The 24,650-nt window shown below is 38.1% G+C and overlaps 1 protein-coding gene across 4 annotated transcripts in view; it reads left to right on the top strand.

Moving 5' to 3' along the window:
• The window catches only part of ARID4A (AT-rich interaction domain 4A), a 79,631-nt gene that overhangs the window by 15,775 nt on the left and 39,206 nt on the right, over positions 1–24,650 (top strand). For all 4 annotated transcript variants that reach the window (XM_067554869.1, XM_067554871.1, XM_067554872.1 and 1 more), the window contains exons 6-11: positions 5,091–5,170; positions 5,264–5,358; positions 6,036–6,168; positions 8,437–8,516; positions 11,105–11,178; positions 13,484–13,650. In XM_067554869.1, coding sequence (XP_067410970.1) covers positions 5,091–5,170; positions 5,264–5,358; positions 6,036–6,168; positions 8,437–8,516; positions 11,105–11,178; positions 13,484–13,650 — 629 coding nt within the window. The remainder of the gene's footprint in view (positions 1–5,090; positions 5,171–5,263; positions 5,359–6,035; positions 6,169–8,436; positions 8,517–11,104; positions 11,179–13,483; positions 13,651–24,650) is intronic.

The raw sequence follows: 24,650 nt of genomic DNA on the forward strand, positions 1-24,650 counted from the left end.
CTATTTCAAGAACTATTTTTTGCAGAAGTCCACTGGCATACCATGCCTCTCCAGTAAGGGCATGCATAGCCCCTGCTGACATTAAGGCGTGGTGCCTCTCATGGGTTTTCTGCTTTTTCGTATTGGTTCCATTGGAGGGGCAGAGTTTTTTGTGGGGGGTTTGTTTTTGTTTTTTGTTTTAATTTTTACTTATGACATTGTAGATTATAGTGGGCCAAATTCTCTGCTGGTGTGGCACTATAGATGTGGCTGGAGTTACACCATTAAGAGAATTTTGACTAGTATCCTTAACTATTCAAATGTAACCGATTTTTAAAAAAAAATCATAAAGGGCCTACTATACATTATTCAAAATTACTTGAACAATTTTAGTTTCTATTTTCTTGGTATTAATAAAAATAGACTTAAGAGCTAAATTGCAGACTTTCCTATTTTATTCCAGGTCTACAAGTAATGAAACTTACAACCTGGTCCAAGCATATGGGGTAGTCTTGGTATGCATCTTCTTAAGTTCTTTTGCCATGCCCATTACCATGGGATCGAAGTGCTACTGAGCCAGTCGAACTGTTGCAGGCTGTCCTGTCACCTGATATTCAAGGAGTCCTTAATTTATGGAGCCTTGATGCTGTACTCTGAAAAGGCTATTTGAAACCTTCAAGAGCTATATTAAAATGTCATTTTTAGGGAGGCTTTAATTTGAAGAATGCTGCATGTGAAGTAGATTATAAAAAGAAGAGAGATTAAAATCATGGCTATTCAGTTTAGAGAAAACAGTGAGGGGGATATAGTGGAAGTGGGGAGGGGGGGGAGGTTGTTTGTTTTTTAAGGTATTGAGAATGTTGGATATGTGCTTCTGTTTACCCTTTACTGTAATATGTAAATGAAAGGGCATTTTTTAAGAATAACTTCTGCAGTCAAGGAGTTGTTCTTTCTCCTACTTCATTGTGTGACTTGATCAGCAGTTGGAGTAGGGAAAAATCTCTCCTCAATGTATAGTATTGCACGCTTTGGTGCATTAATGGAAACTTTGTCCTTTCCTCTGGATCGTCCATGTATGGTCTCGATTATATGGGCCATTGGTCTGATCCACAAAAAAGTCCTACTCTGGAGTGCCTGTGCTTGTGGGCTAGCATCCTTTGTTTATTCTTATGTTTGTGGAATGATCTGTACATTTTTATATTTACAGAAACTCCTATGAGAGCAAAGGAAATCTCTTATTTTGCCCTCAAAGTAATTTAATAAATGTGACCCTTTTTTTAAAAAAAAAGTCCCTTTTTTCACCCCACTTCCCCTCACACCCCCCACCAAAAAAAAAAAAAGTTTAAAAAAATTGAACTGTTTGTCATCTCTCCAGTAGTATTTTAAAGGATTTTGTAAGTATCAATAATTCTTTGGGACACTATTTCCCTCCAGTCTACAACTATTAAATTAGGTGTTTTAAAATAGTCTTGTAATAACTGTCTAAAAACATCCTCTGTGCATGTTGTTCAGCAGCCTTTATGTGGGGATAGCCACAGCTAGGAATAGAGAGAGACCTCATATCATACATCTTTAAGTTTTGTTTATATATGTTTGTAGTCAAATTACTTGAACATTAATTGTTCTTTTAGTTTGAAAAACCTTCTAGGTATGCAGAAACAGAATAAAAATGGAGCTTGAACTTGGGGCTTTAATTAACCTGAAGGGATCATGCATTCTTAAGCCTGCCCTGTATTTCCTCTGCTCCCAGGCAGGAGAATCCTACATGGTGGCTGAACAGACACGTTTTCTCCCCACTCTTGCTTAACTCTTATGCCAGTTGCTTGGCCTGCTAGAGTTCAGGAAGGACGGCTTAAAATTCATATTCTTCCACCTTTCCTTTATGACGTGCAGAGCTATCTGCTCCAATTGGCCCATGTGTGGAAGGGAGATGAGGAAAAGGAGTGCTGGACAAAGAATTTTATCCCTTCAGAGATAATGGCTCTCTTTACTACCCTTTTCTTCATTGCACGGAGGTGGGGGTAATGTGGAGGGGTCTTGACTCTCTTAGCCCCACCATGTTTCAGCTGCTGTTGTTACTGAATGTCCTAGTGCCTGTTCACTCTGTCTCCCCCGGCAGCTTGCACAGTATGATTCCCTCCCTTTTGTAAGAGACAAACAGTGATGCTAGAAGGAGCCACTTTTGTAGCTGGCACCAGGGTTTGCAAAATGGCAGATACCAAGCCTTGCAAGGAGAGGACTACCTGCAAGACATTAGACAGGAGAGTCTTGGCTTTGTTCAGGTTTGTGGTGAAAGGAGGTGAATGGCTAGGGAGGGTTATAGAGGCAGTAGAGAAGGTCTGTAGGAGGTGATGGGGGATGGGACGGACATTCAGATCTCCCTAATAGTGTTAATTATCCTCACTACTTCCACCTGTAAGAGTATGGGAGAAGTTTTGCTCTTCTGCCCATTAAAGAGAAATTTGAAGTTCTGAGAGAAATTAGTTTTGATAACACTTGACTGTCCTATTAGAAGGAAATACGGATGGATTATTTGAGTTTCTGAGCCACATGTTAAATGAGAGATTTGATCCTAGCTGAGGAAAGACCTCTTTAGCATATTATTTCCTATTTTCGTTGCAAGCTGCCTAAGTGTATTTTTAATGAAATAAACTATATTGTATTATGTACTTGTTATATTTTGCTCAGTATTTAACCATTTAGGATTTTTTGTTCTTGATGGATGTTAAGATGTTATTGGTCTTCACAGTAAAATGAAAGCTGAGCAGTTAATTGGAGGATTAGTGTGATGTGTTTAGGAAGGAAATAGGATTTCTTTTGTACGGCCGCAGAACCTTAAACGAGCATCCTGTACTATCCCCTAAAAATAAAATATGGAAGCTCTCTCAATCATCTGGGTTTAGTCTTGTGATATTAAAAATCAACAAATATTCTGGTTTATGAACGTTTGGCATGGGATCCAGAGAAATCCAGCATTCTTAATTAAACGGTTAGCGAGCAACATACTTTAAATGGTGTGTAGGTAATGTCCTATATAGAGCTTGGAATTTTCCTTTTTTTCTACATCAAAACTTGTTAGAGATATTTTCTTTCTAAAAATCTAACTTCCAAAATATCAGAAAAATTAGGTGTACTTTCTCTCTTGCAATCCACTGTCATGTCCTGCTTGTTGCTGCAGTGAAGTTATCTTAGCCTGAACATCACTCTCTTGCCCCAGAAATGATTACTTCTACAAATTCTGCATTTTGACTTCCATGTAGAATCTGGTGAGAGGGAGGAGAGATGGTGAAGGACTAAGGCCTTGTTTGCACAATGAAAGTAACATTGATTGCTGCAAAAAAAAAAAAAAAAAAAAAAAAAAAGAAATAATGAAAAAACTGATAAGAAATAATGTGAAAGTCAAAGAGCAAAACGTTCACAGTGGCTTTTCAGGAAAACTAGGTAATCAAACTCAAACTTTTAAAATAGATTACATTAATGAAAATATGTGCAAACTTAAGTCATATGACTTGTAATTACTGTCTAACAATTTTATATTTTAATAGTTTTGAGAAAGGTTATTGGGAGGTAGTTAGGAAGCAGGATTGCCTACTGTTTTAAAACTAATAGTAGTTTTTGTGAACTAGTATAACAAGCTGAATCAATTGGATAACCTCTTCCAAAGTAGCTCAGTTGGGAAACTACAGTTACACACATTATAAAGCTTAGTAGGCCTGCTAAGGTACTGCTTACATAGTCTGCTCTTTATTTCTAGTTACTCTTGCAGTTTCTAGCTTTAAATTAGGCTGTTAGAACAGGATGCTTTCTTTTCTTTTTTTGGTTGGCAAACTAGAATTACAGAGGAATAATTTAAATTACAAATTTTACTTTATATCTTGCTGTAAATATATTGAATTTCTAGCAACACAAATATATTGTATTCATGTTAGCCTGAGAGATTTTTCTTGTAAAAGGGATGCCACAGTTATCACACTAATGAAGCAAACATGTCCAGACTGTATGGTACATATTGGCTATGGAATAGACAACCTCTTCCTAATAATGTAAATACAGAATGCATATCCTGCAATTGAATCTATGCTCATGTATCCCTTCGATCAGGGAAGTGTCACTTTGAAATCAGAATGTCTCTGAACGCGCACAAGGATTTGCTTAGATGGTCTGATTTTTAGCATCAGGACCTCTGAATGCAAAATGTATACAGTCTACTTCAAACTTTAGTTAGTGATTTATGCCTTTTAATTAAATTAAAATATACACTGAGTCATAGACATTAAGCTGTTTACAATCTTAAAAACTACCTTAGAGGTAAAATTCCCTCTTTTGGAAGAAGTTGTGCACTTTATTTTAATAGGGGTGGGATGACAGGATTGGCTAAAACCAGGAGGAGCACAAGCTGTTCTTTATATATCTGCCAGCGTACCTGAGTCCAGGTTTTTAACAGCTTCATTGTTATTTTCTAGGTTTTTCCTCGTCCTATGTTACAAATTTAGATAACTTGATTCTGATTATATGTGATTTTTGTGAGGTGAACAAAATATCCATTAGGGACTAGAACAGAGATGGCCAGACTACCACGTATGGGCTTCTGGCTTGTCTCATATCTGTAGCACTGTATTTTATGTTGTAGCAGAAACTTCCATGTGTATTTGTCTGCCCACGAGCAACATTTCACCACAGAGTATACAAGTGGACAGTTGCCTGCTTCCAGTTTCCCATGGCAACAGAAACAGAGTTGGGAGACTGGCCCAGCATATATCAGAAATAATTGGGTGTTTCAACACAGCTGGGGATGTTGGTTGAGAATGATAATTGGCAGGCATCCAGTATCTGTGGTCTGTAGTAGTGCAGCGTATTGATAAGAGAGATGACAAACCCTGAGATTGTTGCAGCTGACAGCCTGGTTTTTGCAGTGACTTTGAATCCATGTGCTGGAATGTTTGGCTGCTCTTGGACCAGATCTTGGCTGCGAGACTTCTTTCCATTTGTGAACCAAAGAACTTTAAATCTTCAGGGGCGTATTTTGGAGGATTAGTTAAATAATGATTTTGAATAGCAAACTGGCCATTTTGTTACATTTGCAAATCTTATTATCTTTGTCTTCATTCTAGTTTTTGATGATGGAGACGAGAGGACGTTGAGACGAACTTCATTGTGCTTGAAGGGGGAGAGACACTTTGCAGAAAGTGAGGTAGGGCGATGTGAACTTTTCTTGAAGCTGGAATGTTAAGTCTTTACATTGTGGAAAAATAGCAAGCTGACTTATTTTCCCATCTTATTCTAGACGCTTGACCAACTTCCACTAACAAATCCAGAGCACTTTGGAACGCCAGTAATTGGGAAGAAAACCAACAGAGGAAGGCGGTCTTCTCTTCCTGTGTGAGTTTTTATAATCCTATATATTCTACTCTGTTAGCTTATTGTTCTTTGCTAAAGCCTGATAGCCCTAGAATTTCAATGGGGCTATTCATGAGCAAATCAGACAGGATCTGGCCTTAAATGACTAAAAAAGAGTGATGTAGGAGGGATGAAACAGTCATTATTTTGGCATGTATTCTATTCCCAGCATATATTTGAAAACAGGTCATCTTGTCAGGTAGTATCTTTAAAATGTAATCCCTTTAAACTTTACCAAGCTGAAACTTTTTTGTATATGAGTAAATCTAGGATTTTTAACCTGCTTAGGCATTTAAACAGGTCAAACGGTACATCTAGAAGCTTCAGGTTTGTAAGCTCTTTGGGGCAGGGACGATCTTTATTCTGTGTTTGTACAAGACCTAGCACAATGGAGTCCTGTTCCATGATTGGGGCTCCCAGGTGCTACTGCAGTACAAAATAATAAAAAAATAAAATTGTGAGCACAGAGGAACTTCTGCAAATTAAATGCCTTTTGCTTAATTTATGCTTTTTAACTATTTTGTTTTCAAGTTCAAATTTTTGCTTTTAAAAGCTAGTTTCTAAGAACAGCAGTAAAATACTGGTTATGAGTTATATTTCCTCACAATTCTTGTCTTCAGACTAAGGCTGTTTAAAATATTGTATGTTTAATCCTCTAGCACTGAAGATGAAAAAGAGGAAGAAAGTAGTGAAGAGGAAGAGGAAGATAAGAGACGTCTTAATGATGAATTGCTTGGCAAAGTTGTGAGTGTAATTTCTTGTTCTGTGAAGACTGACTGGTATCCAGCTTTGGTAAGTAACAAATGATGAGGATGTCCACAGATAATGCCTTCAGAATACTATGTTTTGGGATTTATTTATTGGAGGGGGGGGCCAGTGAGAGGGTGCTTTGAATGTGTGTCAGAACCTTACTCTTGTGACTTCACACTATAGCTCCTACCTCCCTTTATTCCTGAACAGCACTACTTGCAGACCTTGCAGCTCCTGAGGAAGACTTGGGAATAGGGGGATAGCAGTCAAACCCCAGATTTCTTTTGGCAGCCCGCTTGTGCAGAATATACGTTTTGTTTTGTTTTTTTTACAATTTACATGAACAATTGAAAAATAAATATTCTCAGAAGTATTTAAACTTTTATATCAGGTTTATGGCTCTGAGTGCAGTAAAACGCTATACTTTAAAAAAAAATCTGTTTTTTGTTTTATTTTTTGTAATATTGATCTTTCAACAAAATCAGCTCTATTAGAACCACTACCTGTTGGAAATTTAAAACCAAATTTCTTAACCTGATTCTTATTTTAATCTACAGTGGAATCTAATCCTTTTTCTTTGTTTAAAATGTATAAACTGCCATATAAAATGCATAAATATGCTCTGCATATTAGTGTATTTTAAAAAAAGTTGACAAATTAACTGTTCAGTGGCATGAACAGAAGGGATTGGGCACTAGGATGTTTTCATTTTGTAATAGTTGGACTTGGAATAGTTCTGATTACAAATGACATACTCCAGTGAAACGTAAAATAATCATGGTGTTTTATTGCTCTTGAATCTTTAATTTAAGAATGGAGAAAAGTCCTAGAACACCAAAAAAAAAAAAAAAGTGCATCAAAGGAAACTTTAGCAATATATTTTTGTAGTTCTGGACTGACCAGTTAAGTGTATGCATGTTGTCTCCTTACGTCAAGAATACCATATATACGTACATATAAACACTTTAATGAAAGTATTGAATTGGGACATTTTGCTCACTGACTCTAATGTTACCCTGTTAGATTTACTGTAGGTGAATGAGTCTGCATTAACTCTGGCTACCTGGTGCTGCTTTTCAGGAACTAACTGGAAAGAGACCACCTGTCACAATGGGTTAACTTAATTTAAACAACTGACTTCTTGGGTGCAACTCGGAAAACAGGTTAATTGTATACACATGTATGTTTTTCTGTTGCAAGTATGTCCTTATCAGTGTACTTTACTCTAATAAGTAGATACGGACGACCTCTGAGGTGCATGTCAAGATTTACTAAAAGCCTGTCAGTATGCATCTCTTTCAGGACAGTAGATCTCTGTTCATCGAAATATGAACTATTGTTCCATATTTTCTGACTGTAGGTTAGTGCTCCATTTTGGTCATTCATTAAGCAAAAATTGTTCTAACAGTTTAACTCGGAGGTGAAATTGCTAGAAATTGTTCTCTTAGCTAACCAAGAAGTAGGAATCTGTGAATTCAGTCTGGTGTGAAATCCTGGCCCCATTGAAGTGAATGACAAAACAATTGATTTTAATGGGGCCAGGATTTTGTGTTAATGTTGCTCTAGACCTTAAGAAGCAGCTACGGCTGAAAAACAGACTCTAAAATCATAACCTTCGTATTCTTTACGTATATTCAGAGTTGTTTACTTTTGTGATACAAATAAGTGTGTCCCCTCTCCTCAACTACCATTTAATCCTACAGAGTTAATGCTACTGTGCAGGAGTTCTGGTTCACTTTATCAACAGTATTATTTACTTAAGTTCCCTTGTAGAAACTTTAATATTGGGGATCACACATAAACCAGAAAAAAGGAAGCTTGACTGTCAGCTCCCAGCTTTAATATGAAAGACTAGAAGTTGGGATGAGGGAAGGGTGGGACGATGGCACTGTGCGTGTGGGTGATTTTTGAAAAATTGTAGTCTGAGCAAGTTTGATCTGAAAAACTATTGAATGAATAACATGGAATTTACAAAGCCATCTATAGAATAGCTTTTCAGAGTACACCTGCACTTTATTATTGACATCTAAGAAGGTAGATGATTGAAACTTCCTGGATTGTCACATGAATATTTACAATGGTGGGCATGGTGCTAGTTAGGCAGCTCACCCTTGGTCAAATATTTATGAAGAAGTTGTTCATTGCAAGATTTTACAACAAAAATAGAGTATAAAAAAACCTAAATGCTGTTGCGTTTTCTAGAACTGGAAATAGCAATAAAAGAAAGTGGAAAGCATTTATACAGTCTTACTTTTTTTAGCAAGAAGAATAGTAACTCTTGAAAGCAATGTGTTTTATTTGAAACTTCAGGTAATATCTCCCAGCTGTAATGATGACATCACAGTGAAAAAGGATCAGTGTTTAGTTCGATCTTTTGCAGATTCCAAATTGTGAGTAATAGAATACTCTTAATAGTGTTGTATTGGAAAACATGTAAAACTTGTGACACAAATTTTTTATGTGGGCATTATTCAATCATACATTAAGATCTTTCTATACAAAATTTAAGTACAGGATTCTACTTAGTTAAAATTTATAAACAGTGACTCATTTTCTTGCAACTTGAAATGAAAAAAAGGCAAGCAAGTGACTTATAACCCAAGACACACTATAAAATCTTCTAACCTATTCCACATTTAAGAGGCACAGTTGAGTTAACATATATTTGGAGGAGGACAGTGGGGGGGTGGAGCCTCACCAATGTTACTAAAATATCTTAGATTAGAGTTTTAAATTATTTTTTTAAACCAAAATTGTTTTTTTGTTCAAGCCTTTTATTTCTCTCTTTTTCTCACTTTAGTTTATAGACATTTTCCATTTCATGTCTCAGTTTGTGTTTTTCATACATTAGCACAGCCTTTCATTTGTGTTTTTCAACACTGCATTGGATTGGAATGTTTTGGGGTTTTTGATAGTGGTTTTTTTTACTTTTCACTGAAATGAAATTTGAAAAAAAAAAAAAATCGCCTTTAGAGGTCTTAAGTTATTGTAAAAACTTGTTTTTATGTAACTTGCGGCCTGATGTTCCTCACTTACAGTCTGCCAATCTTGTACATTTTTGTGCATGTTTGTTGAGACAGTGTTTTTAAGCTGCTCTTTCAGTAGCAATTTGTAGCCTTTAATGAATAAACTCCGTTTTTATAAAAGAAGGTGAATTGAAAGTATTTATTGGGTTGCAAACTGCTACGGAAAAGGCATCTGGGCTTCTGGGGTATAGGGTGAGAGAGAGAGGGTTCAGTTACTCCAAGGAATCTTAAAAATAAGAGAACTTTATTAAACGATAAATATATTCAAAATAATAACATTTTAACTATTTCCTACTATTTTTTTCTTATTCCACCTAGTAACAGCTTCTCATAGGACTAAACCTCAACGTTGTGTTTGTACAAAACATGCCTATTTTTAAAAATTAATGAGCTATAGTTTTAGGAGCAATAATTCTCAATAGGGTGTGAATTAGTAGGCTCCTGATGCACTGTTCCTTTTGGCCTCATTACATAGCCAAGGCATGCACCAATAGCTTACTAAAGCATAGTCTGTGTGAATTGTTGCTATAAATAAAATAAAATATGAAAACATACAAGACCATTTTTCTGTTTACTTTCTCTTAAAAAGGACTAACCTCCTCCCCCCTCTATAATTTTAAGTTTTGGCTTTAACTTCAGAAAATTGTGGCCACCAATTCCTGTCATTCTTTTGGGGTTTTGCTACAGTTCTTGTGAATGAACTGAAAGAAGAAAAGTCCTATTATAATAACTCTCTTGAAATGCTATAATTATAGGTTGGCCTGCATTCCTATTACAGCAGTCCAGTTTAACTCAATATTCGGAATACATCTTGTCCCGAACTTAAAAAGCTTCCATATGTGTCAGCATAAGAGCACTTTTGTAACTTAAAAAAAGAATTGGATGATATAATATTTGTATTTGCTTCACACATCATGTTCTGTGTTAGTAAAAATACAGTTTAAAAATAGGGCACACTTTTACTTGTCAATATATAGAAACTGTTACCTTTTGATAGCAGTTGTTTTTGTAAATAGTCCTATTGATATGGGATATATTTATATGTGTGGTAGCCCCTTTGTAAAAAGTAACTTTCCTCTTTTCTCATCCCCTTCCTTTTCTGCTGGTAACATACTATCAAATGAAGGATTCATTTCCATTGATCTAGCTTGAGAGACTATATTTTATATTGGGTTTTCTGTAAGCTTGTCTGGAAATTTGTCTGCTTTGAGTGATCAGGTCTCTGTAGCATGCCCTAAAAAATTTTTTGGTAGATGTTTTTTAAAAGCAATGTTTTAAAAAGTAAAATGATCAACCTTTCCTTAAAATATTGTAAAAGGTTATGATATAACCTGATAGCCAACTCTTCTTCTTCCTTGCATTAATTCCATCGAATGAGGTCTGCTCTACAAGTCCTCTCCCTCCAGAGTGCTCTGTTCAGTGCCATATCCTCTGTTGCACCACATGCTAACATTCTTCCTTTGACATCCCACCACTTCTTAACCTGACATCCAACTAACATGGACAAGAGCAAGGAAGTGTAGAGATAAAACTTTATTTCTACTGTATATTGGTGCCACGCACATTAACACATTGCATGAAGGACAGCAATGGCAAAATATCTGGATGCAGTTTTAATTTGCTCCATAGCATGGTGTGGGTTTTAAAAGAAAAATGTAAAAATATTTTTTATTTAAAAATCTGAAAGCTCTAAAACGGTAACAAGTCAAATTATTTGGATAAATTTCAGTTAAAAAGGCACTGTTGGTGACTTTGGGAATGAGAATTGGGAGCTTCTGTGTTATTGCTAGCGAATATTGTGTTTAGTGCATCCATCGGCTGATGCTTTACATATAATTCTAAAGGACCTTATTGTTGAAAGTGAATGAAGGGTCTTGAAGATTGAGAAATTACTTTTTTCATAAATGGAGTACTACTTGACTTATTTTATTAAATACTTTCCTCTCTTCTAGTTATTCAATAGCAAGAAAGGACATCAGAGAACTAGATATAAACCTACCAAAATCTGATGCATCTGCTAAGAAAGGTATATTAGAATAAGTCTTTTCTAGTTTGAAAAACAAATCAGTTGTTAAATGCAATATTGAAGCTTCTGCTGGTATGTGACCCGAGTTAACTGCTATTGAGCCCTATTGGAGGATTATAGTGAACACTAATAATACTGCTATATACTGTAATACTGCTATATAATGTAATACTACTACTTAGCATTTTAACAGTGCTTTGCTGAGAAGCACAGGCTGCTGTTGCTCCATATTTAAGATGGCAACCAAGCCATTATAATAAGTCTGATTTATTTGGGGGGGCAGGTTCCTTTCCTTTCTAAAATCACACAAGTTATATTGGCCTCCAAATTGGTAGGATATTTATGGACCTGAGGAAGAAATATTCTACCAAATCTGAAGTGCCTTTATACAAGGGATTCCTGAATTATGACACTCTAAAAACACACTAGAGTTCAAAAAGTCTCCTTTTTTGTTGTTGTTTTTTCCTTAGGGAGACTTCTCAATGGGGAAAAGATCATTTTACCCCCCAAAGTAGGAAGGGATAGGGTAGCACTTGCGTTTCACAGGAGTCTTGTCAAGCAAGGGCTTGTCCACAAGAAGTCTTCTGGAAATCACAGAAGGTTCATCAGTTACATAAGTCAGGGAGGTATTAGTGCTCCCCATGCCTTCTCCAGCAGCACTGAGGAGGTCCTTGGTGTTCCCACCTCTATCTATTTTACGTACTTGTATGGCCCTCATTACAGTAGCATTGGAGTACCTCACAATCTTTAATGTATATATCCTTGCAAACCCTCCTGTGAGCAAGGGCAGTTATCCCCATTTTACAGTCTGGGAACTGAGGCACAAGAGCTACTAAGTGACATTCCCAGGGTTACACAGGAAGTCTGTAGTGCAGCTGGAAACAGCTTGGGTCTCCAGAGTCCCAGACCAGCACCCTAACCTAACCACTGGACCATCCTTCCTCTGCTCCTTCCACACTCCCTAACCAAAAATCAACCTCTCCCGTTTCCTGCCACGTTCCTAGGCTTCATAAGGGCTCACAAGTTTGAGTCCAAAGAGACTTGCTTACTGGGCCATTGATGCAGTTACCCAGGTGAAGCCCTACTCCACCATCCCTAAGATGTGCAGCAGGCTGGGTGCATTAGGTGAATATTAGTGAGTCCGAGGAAGGTATATGTTAGTGAGTCTCAGGTGGGTGTGGGGGAATCTCCTTTCCTCTCTACCCTCTCAAAGCCTCCTTTGCTCCCCAGTCCCATATGGGGACTAGTTTTAAAAAAAAAAAAGAATATCCATACAAAACCCCTGAAGTTATAGTATGGGTACCTATGAGTGGGTTTAGATGTGTATTGCCTTTAACACTAGAAACCCAATATGTACATATGTAAGATTGCTGTGCTTGAGAAATAGAATCATAGTACCCTAATTCAAACCCAAGGGGACGTTCTGAGGGAAATAAAGAAACTTCTATATTATCATCCATAACAATTTATTTTAAAACCCTACCTACAAAATTTTGTCTTAATCTTGATTGTACAGTGACTGTGCTGTTTGACAGTCATACACAACCCATATTAAAGAATTACAGATAAATGGCATACTGAAGGCAATCATTCATTTCCTTTTCATTAAGAGTCTTATCCTACAAAGTGCTGAGATCATTCAGAGCCTCCATGAGGCACTCAGTATGGCATGGCATGAGCCACTTGATTCCTCATGCCAACTAGTTATTACCTAAACATCATTAGAGAGAGAGCTCTTGCTTGGTTTCATATGCGAAATGTATGCTTTGATCATGAAATTAGAGCATTATTATGAAAAGAGCAAATGATGATCTGGTGAAAAATCATTGTGTTTAGCATAAGAGACGTATGTATGAAGCAAGTATTACAACTAGTGTTTTGTGGTGCTTGTTCCTAATAAAGTTGGATGTAAGCAGGTGAAGATGGTAACTGCTTTAGATGCCTGCCTAAGATAATGTTGTACTTGTCAAATACCACCTAAGTTAACTCTGAATTTCATGGATTTCCAATATTTGTATTTTTAATCTAACATTTCTGAAAGCGAAAATGTGCTCATACTATGAAGATGTGTTTGCAATCTTATTGTCATCCAAAGTGTTTTGTGTGGGATAAACGATAGTGTTTAAAACTAAAGCATTAACTTTTCACCCCCTATTGACAATTCAACTATGAATTTTCCTTTTTTTTTCTCTTTCAGTATAATTTGTTAGAACAAAGAAGGAAAATTAGGAATATTTTGTAAATGTACGTAGTTTTTAATCTTAATTCCTTGACTCAATAAACACAGGGCATTTTCCTCCTGTAGGGTTACAGGAAGCAAGCACTTTTTTAAATACAAAAGCTGTTCCTGATAACTGGAAAATGGACATGAATGAAATCCTGGAGTCCTCCAGCAGTGATGAGGAAGATGGAGCAGCTGCAGAAAGTGATGAAGAGGAAGACAAAGTAGAAGAAAAGGAGGAAGAAGTAGTGGTAAGTCTATTTTTATATTAGAAACAATTATGTAATTAGAAACGATAAATACATAATTTAAATGTCCAAGGACATTTTAGTTACCAGAGTTGTGCTCTCAAACTTGGCTTACTCACTTTTGAGTTTTAAGACCTGTTTATCCTCCTTTCACAACTCTCTTTTTAACGGTATCTGCAGATATACCATTGGTATATATACCAATGGTATCTGCAGATAGTCTGCCATTATCCAATGAATCTCAGAAATTAAGACTGAGTCAGAAAACATTGTTGGAGAGGGTCTGGGTCAGAAATAGAGGATAGGGAAAGGAAATAAAATTAAAATTTGATACTTATCTGAATAATAACCTAGTGCTGTTATTTTAATAAAATGTAACATGCTTCTAAAATCCAAGATCTTCTTGAATAATGAATACTTCCAGTCAGCGAAGGTACTAAAATGCCAAAATAAAAATATCAGGCACAGTAGAGAAAAATGGTAGGTGGATGGATGGTGCTCTTTATAATTATTTGTTAGCTGTCTAAGAACCTCAGTCTTATGCTAATTATCTTTATAGCAAAGTCATAATATTTCAGTAAAGCTTGCTTTAAATACTGTTTTTAAATTATGGAATGGTTACACTATTGTCTGTTTAATATTAACCTTAAATTCAATGCTTTGTGTCACAGAAGTATTGGTAAAACGATCCAGTCACTCAGTTTCCATAAAGTAAAGCATAATATGTCCTCCTGTCATTAAAAATGAATTTATGGAATTTCCTTTAATTTTTTCTGGTTTTAAGTCTTACAGAATTAAATTTACTTGCAAACAAAATATTTCTTTGTAGGTTTGTGTACCATACATGGAACCATGAGATTCATTATATGGAAAAGGAAAGTAAACTTGGTGTTTTTAAAGAAGGTCAAATACCGTTTCCCTTTCACTTCCCTTGTAGTATGTGGTTTTGTCACACTGAAAACAGAATGGCTGTTCATACTTGGAGGCAGGCTGCCTACAGTGTTGCCATAGTAACATACTGTTGGTTTCAAGTGAGCATGCTCAGGAAAGAGAGGAAGATTTAGCAGAGGCTTGGCAGCCTGCCAGTGAGGCTTGCCAGATGCTTTGAAATGGGCTGTCTCTTTCTTTTCCTTTCATGTAATGTCTGATTTTTATATGGAAGAGAATGTAAGTAATGCTATATAACTGCGGATGTCGTGCAGTGAGAGAGAAAGAAAGCAAATATTTGGAAGTCAGGATGAAATATGCCCAGGCACGGGGCAGATTAGGTAGAAGGGAAATATAACCATTTTTCATTTGAGAGAAAATGCAGCTCATAGGTAAGGAGTTTGTGTTTTAATCTGCAATATTAACATTTTTGATTATTAAGAATGTGGATTTGAATTAGAGTTCTAGGTTTCTGATCCGTGAACAATGTGGTATAACACGTAGCCAAGGGTAAATGTTTCCTTGTTTAAAAAAAAACTATACAAAATCTATTTTTAGATATTAAATGTTGTGCCTTAGTAATAGTGTTGTGCAAAATGGAGTAGTTTTTCCTTTGAAAATACTGATATGGTTAGGTAAATGTAAAGATGAATGTGAATAGAATATGAAATCCCATTGGGTTTTTTCCTCTGTATTTAGTGATAAGGATTGAATAGGCCACACTTCGCAGGGTGTGAACTGTTGCAGTCTGCATTGATCTGTATTAACATTCGTTAAAATTGCATACTCTCAGTGAGTTTTAAAAAAAAGATTTATTTGCTTCCAGTATCATTTTCTGGATGTCATTTTACAATGGCTGTTGCCTAAAAGTGCAGTATGTTTCAAACAAAGAAGGGGGAGGGGTAGCTTTGTTTTAAAAACAAAACAGCAATCCTATAAAACAAATGGAGTTTTCATTTCTGATTCTAAGAAAATAATCTGTTGGCCAAGGAAAGGGAAGTAAAGCATTCCAGAGAGGTAGATATGTCTGTAGGAAAAGCTGTAGAATCCATTGTTTCCAGGTGACAAGTAGGGATGTAAAAATAAGGAGATCATCCTGATACTAAGAGCTATCTAGTGGAGCATAGATGTTAATTTTTGAGATTGTCAGAGCAGAGCTGTCATTTCTAACCATTAAGTCAAAACCTTGATTATTCTGTTATAACAGTCTTATCTCAAGTATTTTATGGCCAAAGCTCAATATTTTTGTTAGAGAGAAAATTTAGGATTTTTTTTTTTTTTTTTTTTTTTTTTTAAAAGGATTTTCTTCAGAAGGTCACTAATCTGGGATGCAAACCTAAGGGAGCCAATGAATAAAAGACTGTTGTCTTGGCTATGTATGGGTACAAATGTAGAATCACTCAAATTTTAATCAAGGTCAAAATAACCTCAGTCCCTTGTCTGTCAGAATATCCTCAATGCATCTTCTGTTTTGGGACTCTAAGTCACTCTGTTCTATTTTTTTATTTTATTTTTTTTTAATCCATCATGGTGGTGCAGTAATGGCCTAGCTGCCAACAGGCATGGAAGGGCTTCCTCAGATAAATGACATGGAGTCTCCTTAACCCTACAAATATGTATTTAATATACACTGCATATTATCAATCAAATCCAAAATATCTCCTTATTATGGAGTCAGAACAGACAGGCCTAAAGTAATTGGTTATGACTATAGAACATAGTATTCTGGCAGATGAATTAATTTCCATAACTTGGCTTTGACTGAGACTTCTTGTGGTGCCATTAGTGATTTGGTAGTGATGCAGTACAAGGAGTAATTTAGGATAAACACCAAAGCATTGTGTTGTTGCTGCATAGTCTCTTCAGGAGCTGAGAATACAGGATCAGCATGGTGGTACCCAGATGATTATCCATCCTGCTGGAGGTGACCTATGGGTATAGCATTCTTTACAGTTGGCGGTGTGGGAGGAAAATCTGGAGGTAACCTTTGCATTGACGTAGGAAATGACTGCCTAGGAGGAAGTACCTGCGGAAAGGGATCTAGGGGTTGTAGTGGAGCACAAGCTAAATATGAGTCAATAGTGTAACATTGTTGCAAAAAAAAGCAAACATAATTCTGGGATGTATTAGCCAGGAGTGTTGTAAACAAGACACAAGACATAATTCTTCTGCTCTATGCTGTGCTGATTAGGCCTCAACTGGAGTATTGTGTTCAATTCTGGGCACCACATTTCAGGAAAGATATGGAAAAATTGGAGAAAGTCCAGAGAAGATCAACAAAAATTGTTAAAGATCTAGAAAATATGATCTGTGAGGGAAGATTGAAAAAATTGGCTTTGTTTAGTCTGGAGAGGAGAAGACCAAAGGGGAGGGGGGGAGGGACATAACAGTTTTCAAGTTCATAAAAGGTTGTTACAAAGAAGAGGGAGCAAAATTGTTCTCTCTAAAGTCTGAGGACAGGACAAGAAGCAATGGGTTTAAATTGCAGCAAGGGAGGTTTAGGTTGGATGTTAGAAAAATCTCCCTAACTGTTAGAGTAGTTAAGTACAGGAATAAATGGCCTAGGGAGGTTGTGGAATCTCCATCATTGGAGATTTTTAAGAGCAAGTTAGACAAACACCTGTCAGGTATGGTCTAGATCAGGGGTTCCCAACCTTTTACTCAGCATAACCCCATTTAAACATTGACAATTTTTGGTGACCGCAGCAGATAAGTCGTGGCATTGCAATGCTTATGGTATTTATATTTTTCATTTAAAATCATTTTAACATTTTTTTAAAATTAAAAATACAATGTTGAATACAGGGCCTAAAATAGCTATTAAATCTATTGATCTGACATTTTACTTTTGCTTTAACTGGATTATATTTACTATGCGGTCATACTGTTAAATAACCCTAGATTTCATGTTTTCTAAATTGAGACTTAAAAGTGTGGGAAGGGGGAACACTGCAGAGATTCTGGGCACTGCTGCAATGTATAGGTATCCAGCAAATACTGTAATGTAGGCTCTTCCCTGGTGCTGTCTCAGTTTTGCCATGGGTGGCTCTGGCTTCCAGATCAGCCCAGACACTGGAGAATACAAAATGACTTAAAGCCACCTAATCCCTTTTCCCCTGGGCTGCTGCAAGTTTTGTTGGGCTGCACCTCTTAAGTGCCTTGCAGTAATTGTCCTCATTCATCTCACTTAGGCCCCATCTGCAACATTGTGACCACACCCCCTCCTTGCTCTCCTGCCCCTGGCAGCCCCACACCTAGCACTGTGAAAGTCCCCATTTCTCCTGCCCCCCACCCTGCACTGTGCCTTCCTCCTGCCCCAGCCCCCAGCAGTGCCTCCCCCCATTCCAGGACTGCTGCCCCAAGCTGGGCACTGCTGGGGTGTTGACACGCCCAGGACTCACTCAGGTGGGGAGGGCGTGCGGTCAGGGAGGACACAAAGCAAAAAGGGAGGGGTGAGGCCTCCTGCCCGTGACCCAGCCGGGCTGGCACTGCTGCTGCTCTGAGCAGGCTGGAGCCCTGGCCCGCGCTGCCTAATGCTCCCGGCTGGGAGTTGTCGAGTCTCTCTGCAACCCCATTTTTTATTGCAACCCCAAGGTTGGGAACTGCTGGTCTAGATAATACTTCGTCCTGCCTTGAGTGCAGGGGACTTGAACTAGAAGACTTCTTGAGGTTTCCTTCCAGTCCTACACATCTATGATTTGATAATCTATATTAAATTTTAGAAGAACATTGACATGTATCATGTTGCATTATGAGTTTCTCAAAAGGTTAAATTTGTGAGACTTCTTTGCAATAATTTCAAAATACTGCATAGCTGCCCTAAGTTACTGTACTGGATCCAAGTATAAGTTAAAAGCTTATGTTTAAATAATGAAACTGGCTTTTTGTTACTATTATTTTTGCTGTTCCTTTTGGTTGAATAAGTTAACTTTTCCTATTTGGAGGAGCATGGTTGGTTTGAATCTAGCCACAGGTCTGTTGGCTATAAACTTTTGTATTCAATTTTTAAATTTCAAAATGTGTATGTTAGATATCTATTAGGATGTAACATATTCGGAGGATAAATTGCAACTAAAGGTATAAAAATTTTAAACTCTGCTATATCAGTGGCTGCATTGAAAACATTCAAGAAGCTCAAGAGTTACAAAAATACATAATTAATATTAAATGCTGATTGGATCAAAGGGCAGGAGCTTTGGAGGTTGGAGGGTTGTGAGAAGGGAGAAATAGTGAGTGGGGCCCTCAATGTTCAGGTTTGGACAGTGTAGCATGACTGAATTTAACTTCTGTTGCCCTTGGAGAGGCGGTGTTTTGTTTTGTTATCCCTTTGCATTTTTCATCCCTTCTTATCCTTTGAAATTTTTATAAGCATGAGAAGTTAAGAACATAAAAACAATGCTAGCCAGATTGCTCCCACACTGTCTCCCACTCAAGAGGAACTGACAAGCAGACCTGCATCTTTCTCATGGAAAATGGGAGATTTTGGAGAAACTGTCCAATTCATCTTATGGAAGATTTGGGGGAGAGGGACGGGAACAGGTCACCACACTGGCCATCCTTTAAAGATGTTGGTCTCATATGAGATCAGAAGAAAGTTGTTGCCCTTTTGGAAAAAGGAACTTTGGTGCCTAACTCACTTCCTGCAGTTTGAAAATAAGAACTGGAAGTTCCTGGAGGATGTGATGGGAGAGGATGGCCTTTGTTCTCAGGGCAGTCGCAAGCATCTGGTCAAGCTCCGTGTAGGAGGGGCATGTATTTTTAAGGTCAAATTATAGATTTCTTATCATGTGAATTACCCTCTTCAAGTCTTCAAGAGGTGGAAAGATGGTCCATTAATCAATTGCTCTGAGGGTTTTTTCAAAATAAGACATTCTAATGAAGTCAAATTCCTAAATGTTGAATCAGGAACAAGGTATAGTGTGCACTTTTCCAACATCCTTCAGATCCCTGTTTCTCAGAAACGCAACAATACGCTATGATAAGAGCATAGATCATGTAATTATAATAGAAAAGTTGCTACCTAGAAAGATTCATATAATACTTCCAGGTTTGCAGTTCTATATAAAAAACCATCAAGTGTTCAGTGTTTCCTGTGTGAAATTAGTTGTTTGATCAAAGTTGAATTCCCAGTGGACAAATGTTTGCATCATAAATATAACCTCAGTTGGTGGGATCCTGGTTGGCAGTCTGAGCAGACAAACCAGGGACTGAATGGGTATGATGGCTGGAGTACCTTTTTTGCTAGTAAAGGAGGTGTTCTCCAGTTAGCATTGAATCATGTCACTGCTCATTAGCAGTGTAAGAAAGCTTGCCCTGCCATACCTGTTCTTTGGATAAGTTCAGTCCTAGAGATTTTCATTCCTGGTATCTTTCACCAGCACTAAGTTTACATAGAGGGAAAATATTTGAAAACCATGAATTACATTTTAGAAGTAGAGATTTGGGATTCTTGTACATGACTTGCCACTTTTAATACTGCTTCCAAATTGCCACAGTTCCCAGACTCTTCTAATATGTAAATGGCCTTCAGAGGTAAGATAAAAATATTATCTGAAGAAATCCATCTCTGGTTTCAAGTACATGTGTTTTAAGATAGCGCATAAAATCTGAGTCTAAAAATTGCATATAAGAATATCACGATTTTAAAGCTAATAAAGCATTGTATTCAGTGAGAAAGAGCTTCCTTAAGATATATGGATTTACAGAACAGGGAAGTAGCCATGATAAATGTAAATATATGTTGTGTGGTATTACAAGTGACACATTCACTAGCAAATAATTCTTTACATTAATACATTTTCCAAGATTTCTGGTTACTGTTTGAGTTTTGTGGTTTATATTGTAGTAGTAAATATAATGTAGTAAAACTAGACATTTTATATTGAGTCCTTGTCTTCAAAGTTCTATATGAACATTGTATTCTTACAATACCCTTCTGAGTTACCTATATTAACCCCATGGTACAGATAAGATGAGGCAGAGAGAGGTTAAAAGATTGATCCAAGAGTATGTAGCAAATCGTTAAAGCCTGTAAGGTAATTCTTGGTTCCCATTCTTCTGTTTAAACCACTAGATCATGCTTCTCTCTACCTTTTTGTTTGCTGATCATGTTATGAGTTTTTACAGGGAGAGCCCATCTTATAAAGGAACTTTGCAATATGAATAGAATTAAATAATTAAAACAGCTGTAATCATTAGTTGGTGTCAAACTGCAAGTTGTTACAATCATTTTAATCCTTTAAATTGTCTTAACTTCATAATTTACAAATCCAATATTGGAAAGCAAATCATTGGCTGATAAATTTATGTAACTACGCTAGAGTAATTCAATTACAGTAACTTGTGCATTTGTTTTGATCTTACAGGTATTCACACTCTTCTGAGCTTTGGTTGCCATATCACATTGTTCTCCCCCTAGATTGGCTCTATTTTCCCTTTAGGAAGTTCATAGTGTGGTTGGTCAAGCCATAAAATTAAAGAAAAATATATTTCTGGTATCTTAGTTTACTATACTGTATTTTATGTATTGGAGCAACTTGAAAAATCCAAAATTTTGAAGGACTTTATTATCAAACCTAAACTAAAGATATATGTAGTCAGAGCACTGCTATTCTCTTTTATATTAAACTGTCCATGCTCTCACTGGTATTAGTGTCTGAAATTGTTCTTGTTCTTCATTTTGGACAGCAAACCAGTGGGCTTTTTTGTTTTGTTCTCTTGTCTGTACAGGTTAGGAGCAACGACAGCTGTAACTTCTTTTTGAGGCTTGGTCTACACTTACCTCGGTGATTCGGCGGCAGTCGACGGGAATTACGCAGAGTACTCAAAGAACTTGTGTAACTCCCATCAACTTCTGAACTTCTCTTCTGCACGCCGTCTTCACTGTACTGCGCCGATGGGAACCGTGTTCCCGTCAACGCAGTGCTACACCACTTGAGGAGGTGGTTTTAGTATTTCGACTTCTGGATCGACTGAGCGGGCCTTCACTGACTGCTCAGTCGATCCAGATAAGTTGATCTGATGGCGGCAACTTTGCCGCCGTAAGTGTAGACATAGCCTAAGAAGTAGGTGATAGACCAGGATGTCAGGCCTATGTTACCTTTCTCATTTGACTCCATAGAAGTGCTCAAGGCTGACTCAACTACTGCTGAAAATACAGGGTATGAAGCAGGGCACGCTGAAATCCATGGGAGTTTTCTGTGGACTTCTCTGGGCATTGGATGAGGCCCATAATGGTTGTTTGCTTTGCTAGCTCCTACACTGTCAGTTTAAATAAAAACACACATGATTGTAATACAGGGAATATGAAAGGTACTTGGAGGCACACTGGGGCAGGGGTGTATGTTTTACATAGAAATCATGTCTATAATGTTGGTTTTGAATATCTACAAATTATATCTAACTGTTATGATAGAAGAAAAATTTAGTAATTTGACCAGGTAGCTGATTTTTTTGTTTAACATAAACCCATAAAATGTTGAGGGTTTTCTTGCTACAACTAAGAGCACTCTGACCAAGCAGCATAGCAATATTCTAAATTAAAATCACCTCTACCGACAGAAATATTTAATTAAAATAAAAACTCCTGGTGTTGCATTTGATTATATGTAATGAGTGAGCAGTACATATTTCACTTTTGAACTCTCTCTAGATTAATTTGTTAAATGGCTTTGCCACTTGTGAACAGGTTTTGCCTCTCATTTGAGCTAACTCTTTGGGCTGCCCTCATCCTTTATTAGAGTATCTTTGTGAGAAGAGGATGTAAATGAGAGACAAAACTACTGTGGAACTAAAAATCTGCACAAATAATTTCCTGTGAAAATTTCATCTGTAAAATTCTGAAGCCTTCCAGTGAAAATATCTGGACTTGAGACGAAGAGGGACTGCTGCTTGGAACTGCAGTGTTTCTGCTGTTTACCAACAGGAGCTGGCACGAGTGCCATGCTTGGAAGTGTGGGGTTCAGGCTGCCTACCAACAGAAATATTGCTCTCCTCAATGGTGGCAGGTGGTGGTAATGGCTTTTCTGAGATGATGCAATGCTTATCCAGGTTCCTTCAATTCTTCTTAATCTTCCCCCTCTTGGAGCTGCAGCAGGAGGGATATACGTGGGTGAGAGAGACCAAAGGACCTGGTGTGTTCCTCCACACCATACAGAAGAAAGAAGTTAGCCATAACAGTTAATTCTGTAGAAGGATGGCCTTCTGGTTAAGGTACTGGAGTAGGACTTGAGGTCTGGGTTTAGTTGGCTCTGCCACAGACTTCCTATGTGACCTTGCCAAGTCACCTCTGTCTCTCTGGCCTGTATCCATAAAGGGACTTAGGTGCCTAGGAAATCACAGGAACAATACTGATCCATTAAGCCTGAGTTAGGTGCCTAGACTCCCTATACAGTGAATGGGGAGAGAGAAGCACTTTAGAATGTGATCCACAAAAGCCAGCATGCTGGGCTCGGAGCTGCCTAAGCTAGCCAATGGGAGATGCTGACTAAAGGAATGCGTCTTAAGTCCCACCCCTCTCAAGGAGGTAGGCATCCAGGCTGCAAGGAGGTGTCTATCTCTGCTTGTGATCCATAACCCTTCTGGAGTCAGGCAGCGTAAAGCACCTAAGTTGTTTGTTTTGAGAATGAGTTAGTTGCCTGCCTAACTCCACACAAACTAGCAGGAGGAAGTGGTGGTCATGCTTTATAACCTTCGGCTCAGTGGCTAGAGCACTTACTTGGGAGGTGGGAGACTCTGTTCAACTCCTAGCTTTCAGGAGTGTTCTAACCACTGACCTGTGGGATATTCTGAAGAGGGGCTCTCTCAATCTCTCTTGTTGAAGCTTTTGCACTGCATATAAATAATCAGTCACTGGAGCAGTGGGACTGGGCCTTGGGTCTCCCATGTCCCATGTGGGTGCTCTGACCACTGAATTATAGAGTCACTCTCACACTCTGTCTTGCCCAATGACTCTAAATTATTTATACACGGAGGAACAGCCAGCTGGAGAGACTGAGAGACACCCACATTAGAATATCCTAGAGCTAAGTGGTGAGAATACTTTCCTGAGTGTTGGGATTCAAACAGGGGTCTCCCTTCTTCCGCCTTTGCCTAAGCAGTAGGGGGGACTGAACTTTGGGTCTCTCAGGGTATGTCTACACTGCAGTAAAAAAACCTGAAGCACTGTGTCGGAGAGCCCTGGTCAGCTGACTCGGGCTTGTGGGGCTAAAAATAGCAGTGCAGACTTTGGGCTCAGGCTGGAACTTGGACTCTTAGATCCACCCCCTTTGTGGGATCTCAGAGCCCAAGCTCCAGCCAAAGCCTGAACGTCTAGACTGCAGTTTTATAGCCCTGCAGCCTGAGCCCTGTAAGCCCAAGTCAGCTCTGCATGCCCAAGACCTAGGCCAGCTGCGACCGTGCCATGGGTCTTTTATTGCAGTGTAGACATACCCTCACCTCCCAAGTGAGTGCTCTTAATCACTGGGCTAAAAGTTATAAGATGTGTATTGCCACAATCACCACCAGCTCCTTTCAGATTTTGAATGAGACCTGATCTGATAGGTGATCCCTATAGGACCTTAGGTCTCTAAGCACACCTGCACACTTGTTAGGAGGGCAATTGCCTACCTTCCCCTGGTTCGTGTAAAACTCTGGGTGCCTAGAGTGAGGCTGCAGTGTGCATGTCCAGAAGCAGAAACCTAAGTGACCAGGGAAATCTTACTCTGAAAATATAGATGCTGGGTGAATTTAGGTACCACAGGGTTCAGTGGGAGTTCTGTGGATTTTAGTGGAGCTTAAATCTTGGACTCGTGCACTTAATAGACCCATAGCCTTTAAGGTCAGAAGGGACCATCGTGATCAGCTAATCTGACCTCGTAAACATTGCAGGCCACGGAACTCAGCCACCTACTCCTGAAATAGATCCCTAATCTCTGCCTGAGTTTAAACCATGATCTGAGGACTTCAATAAGACTTACAGAGAATCCACCATTTACACTTGTTTAAAACGTGCAAGTGACGCGTGCCCCATACTCCAGAGGAAGGTGAAAAAGCCCCAGATTCTCTGCCAAACTGACCTGAGGGAAAACTCCTTCCCG

Source organism: Emydura macquarii, unplaced genomic scaffold (genome assembly GCF_026122565.2).
Source record: "Emydura macquarii macquarii isolate MOO-44397 ecotype Brisbane River unplaced genomic scaffold, CSIRO-AGI_Emac_v2 contig_1551, whole genome shotgun sequence".
Classification (NCBI taxonomy): domain Eukaryota; kingdom Metazoa; phylum Chordata; order Testudines; family Chelidae; genus Emydura; species Emydura macquarii.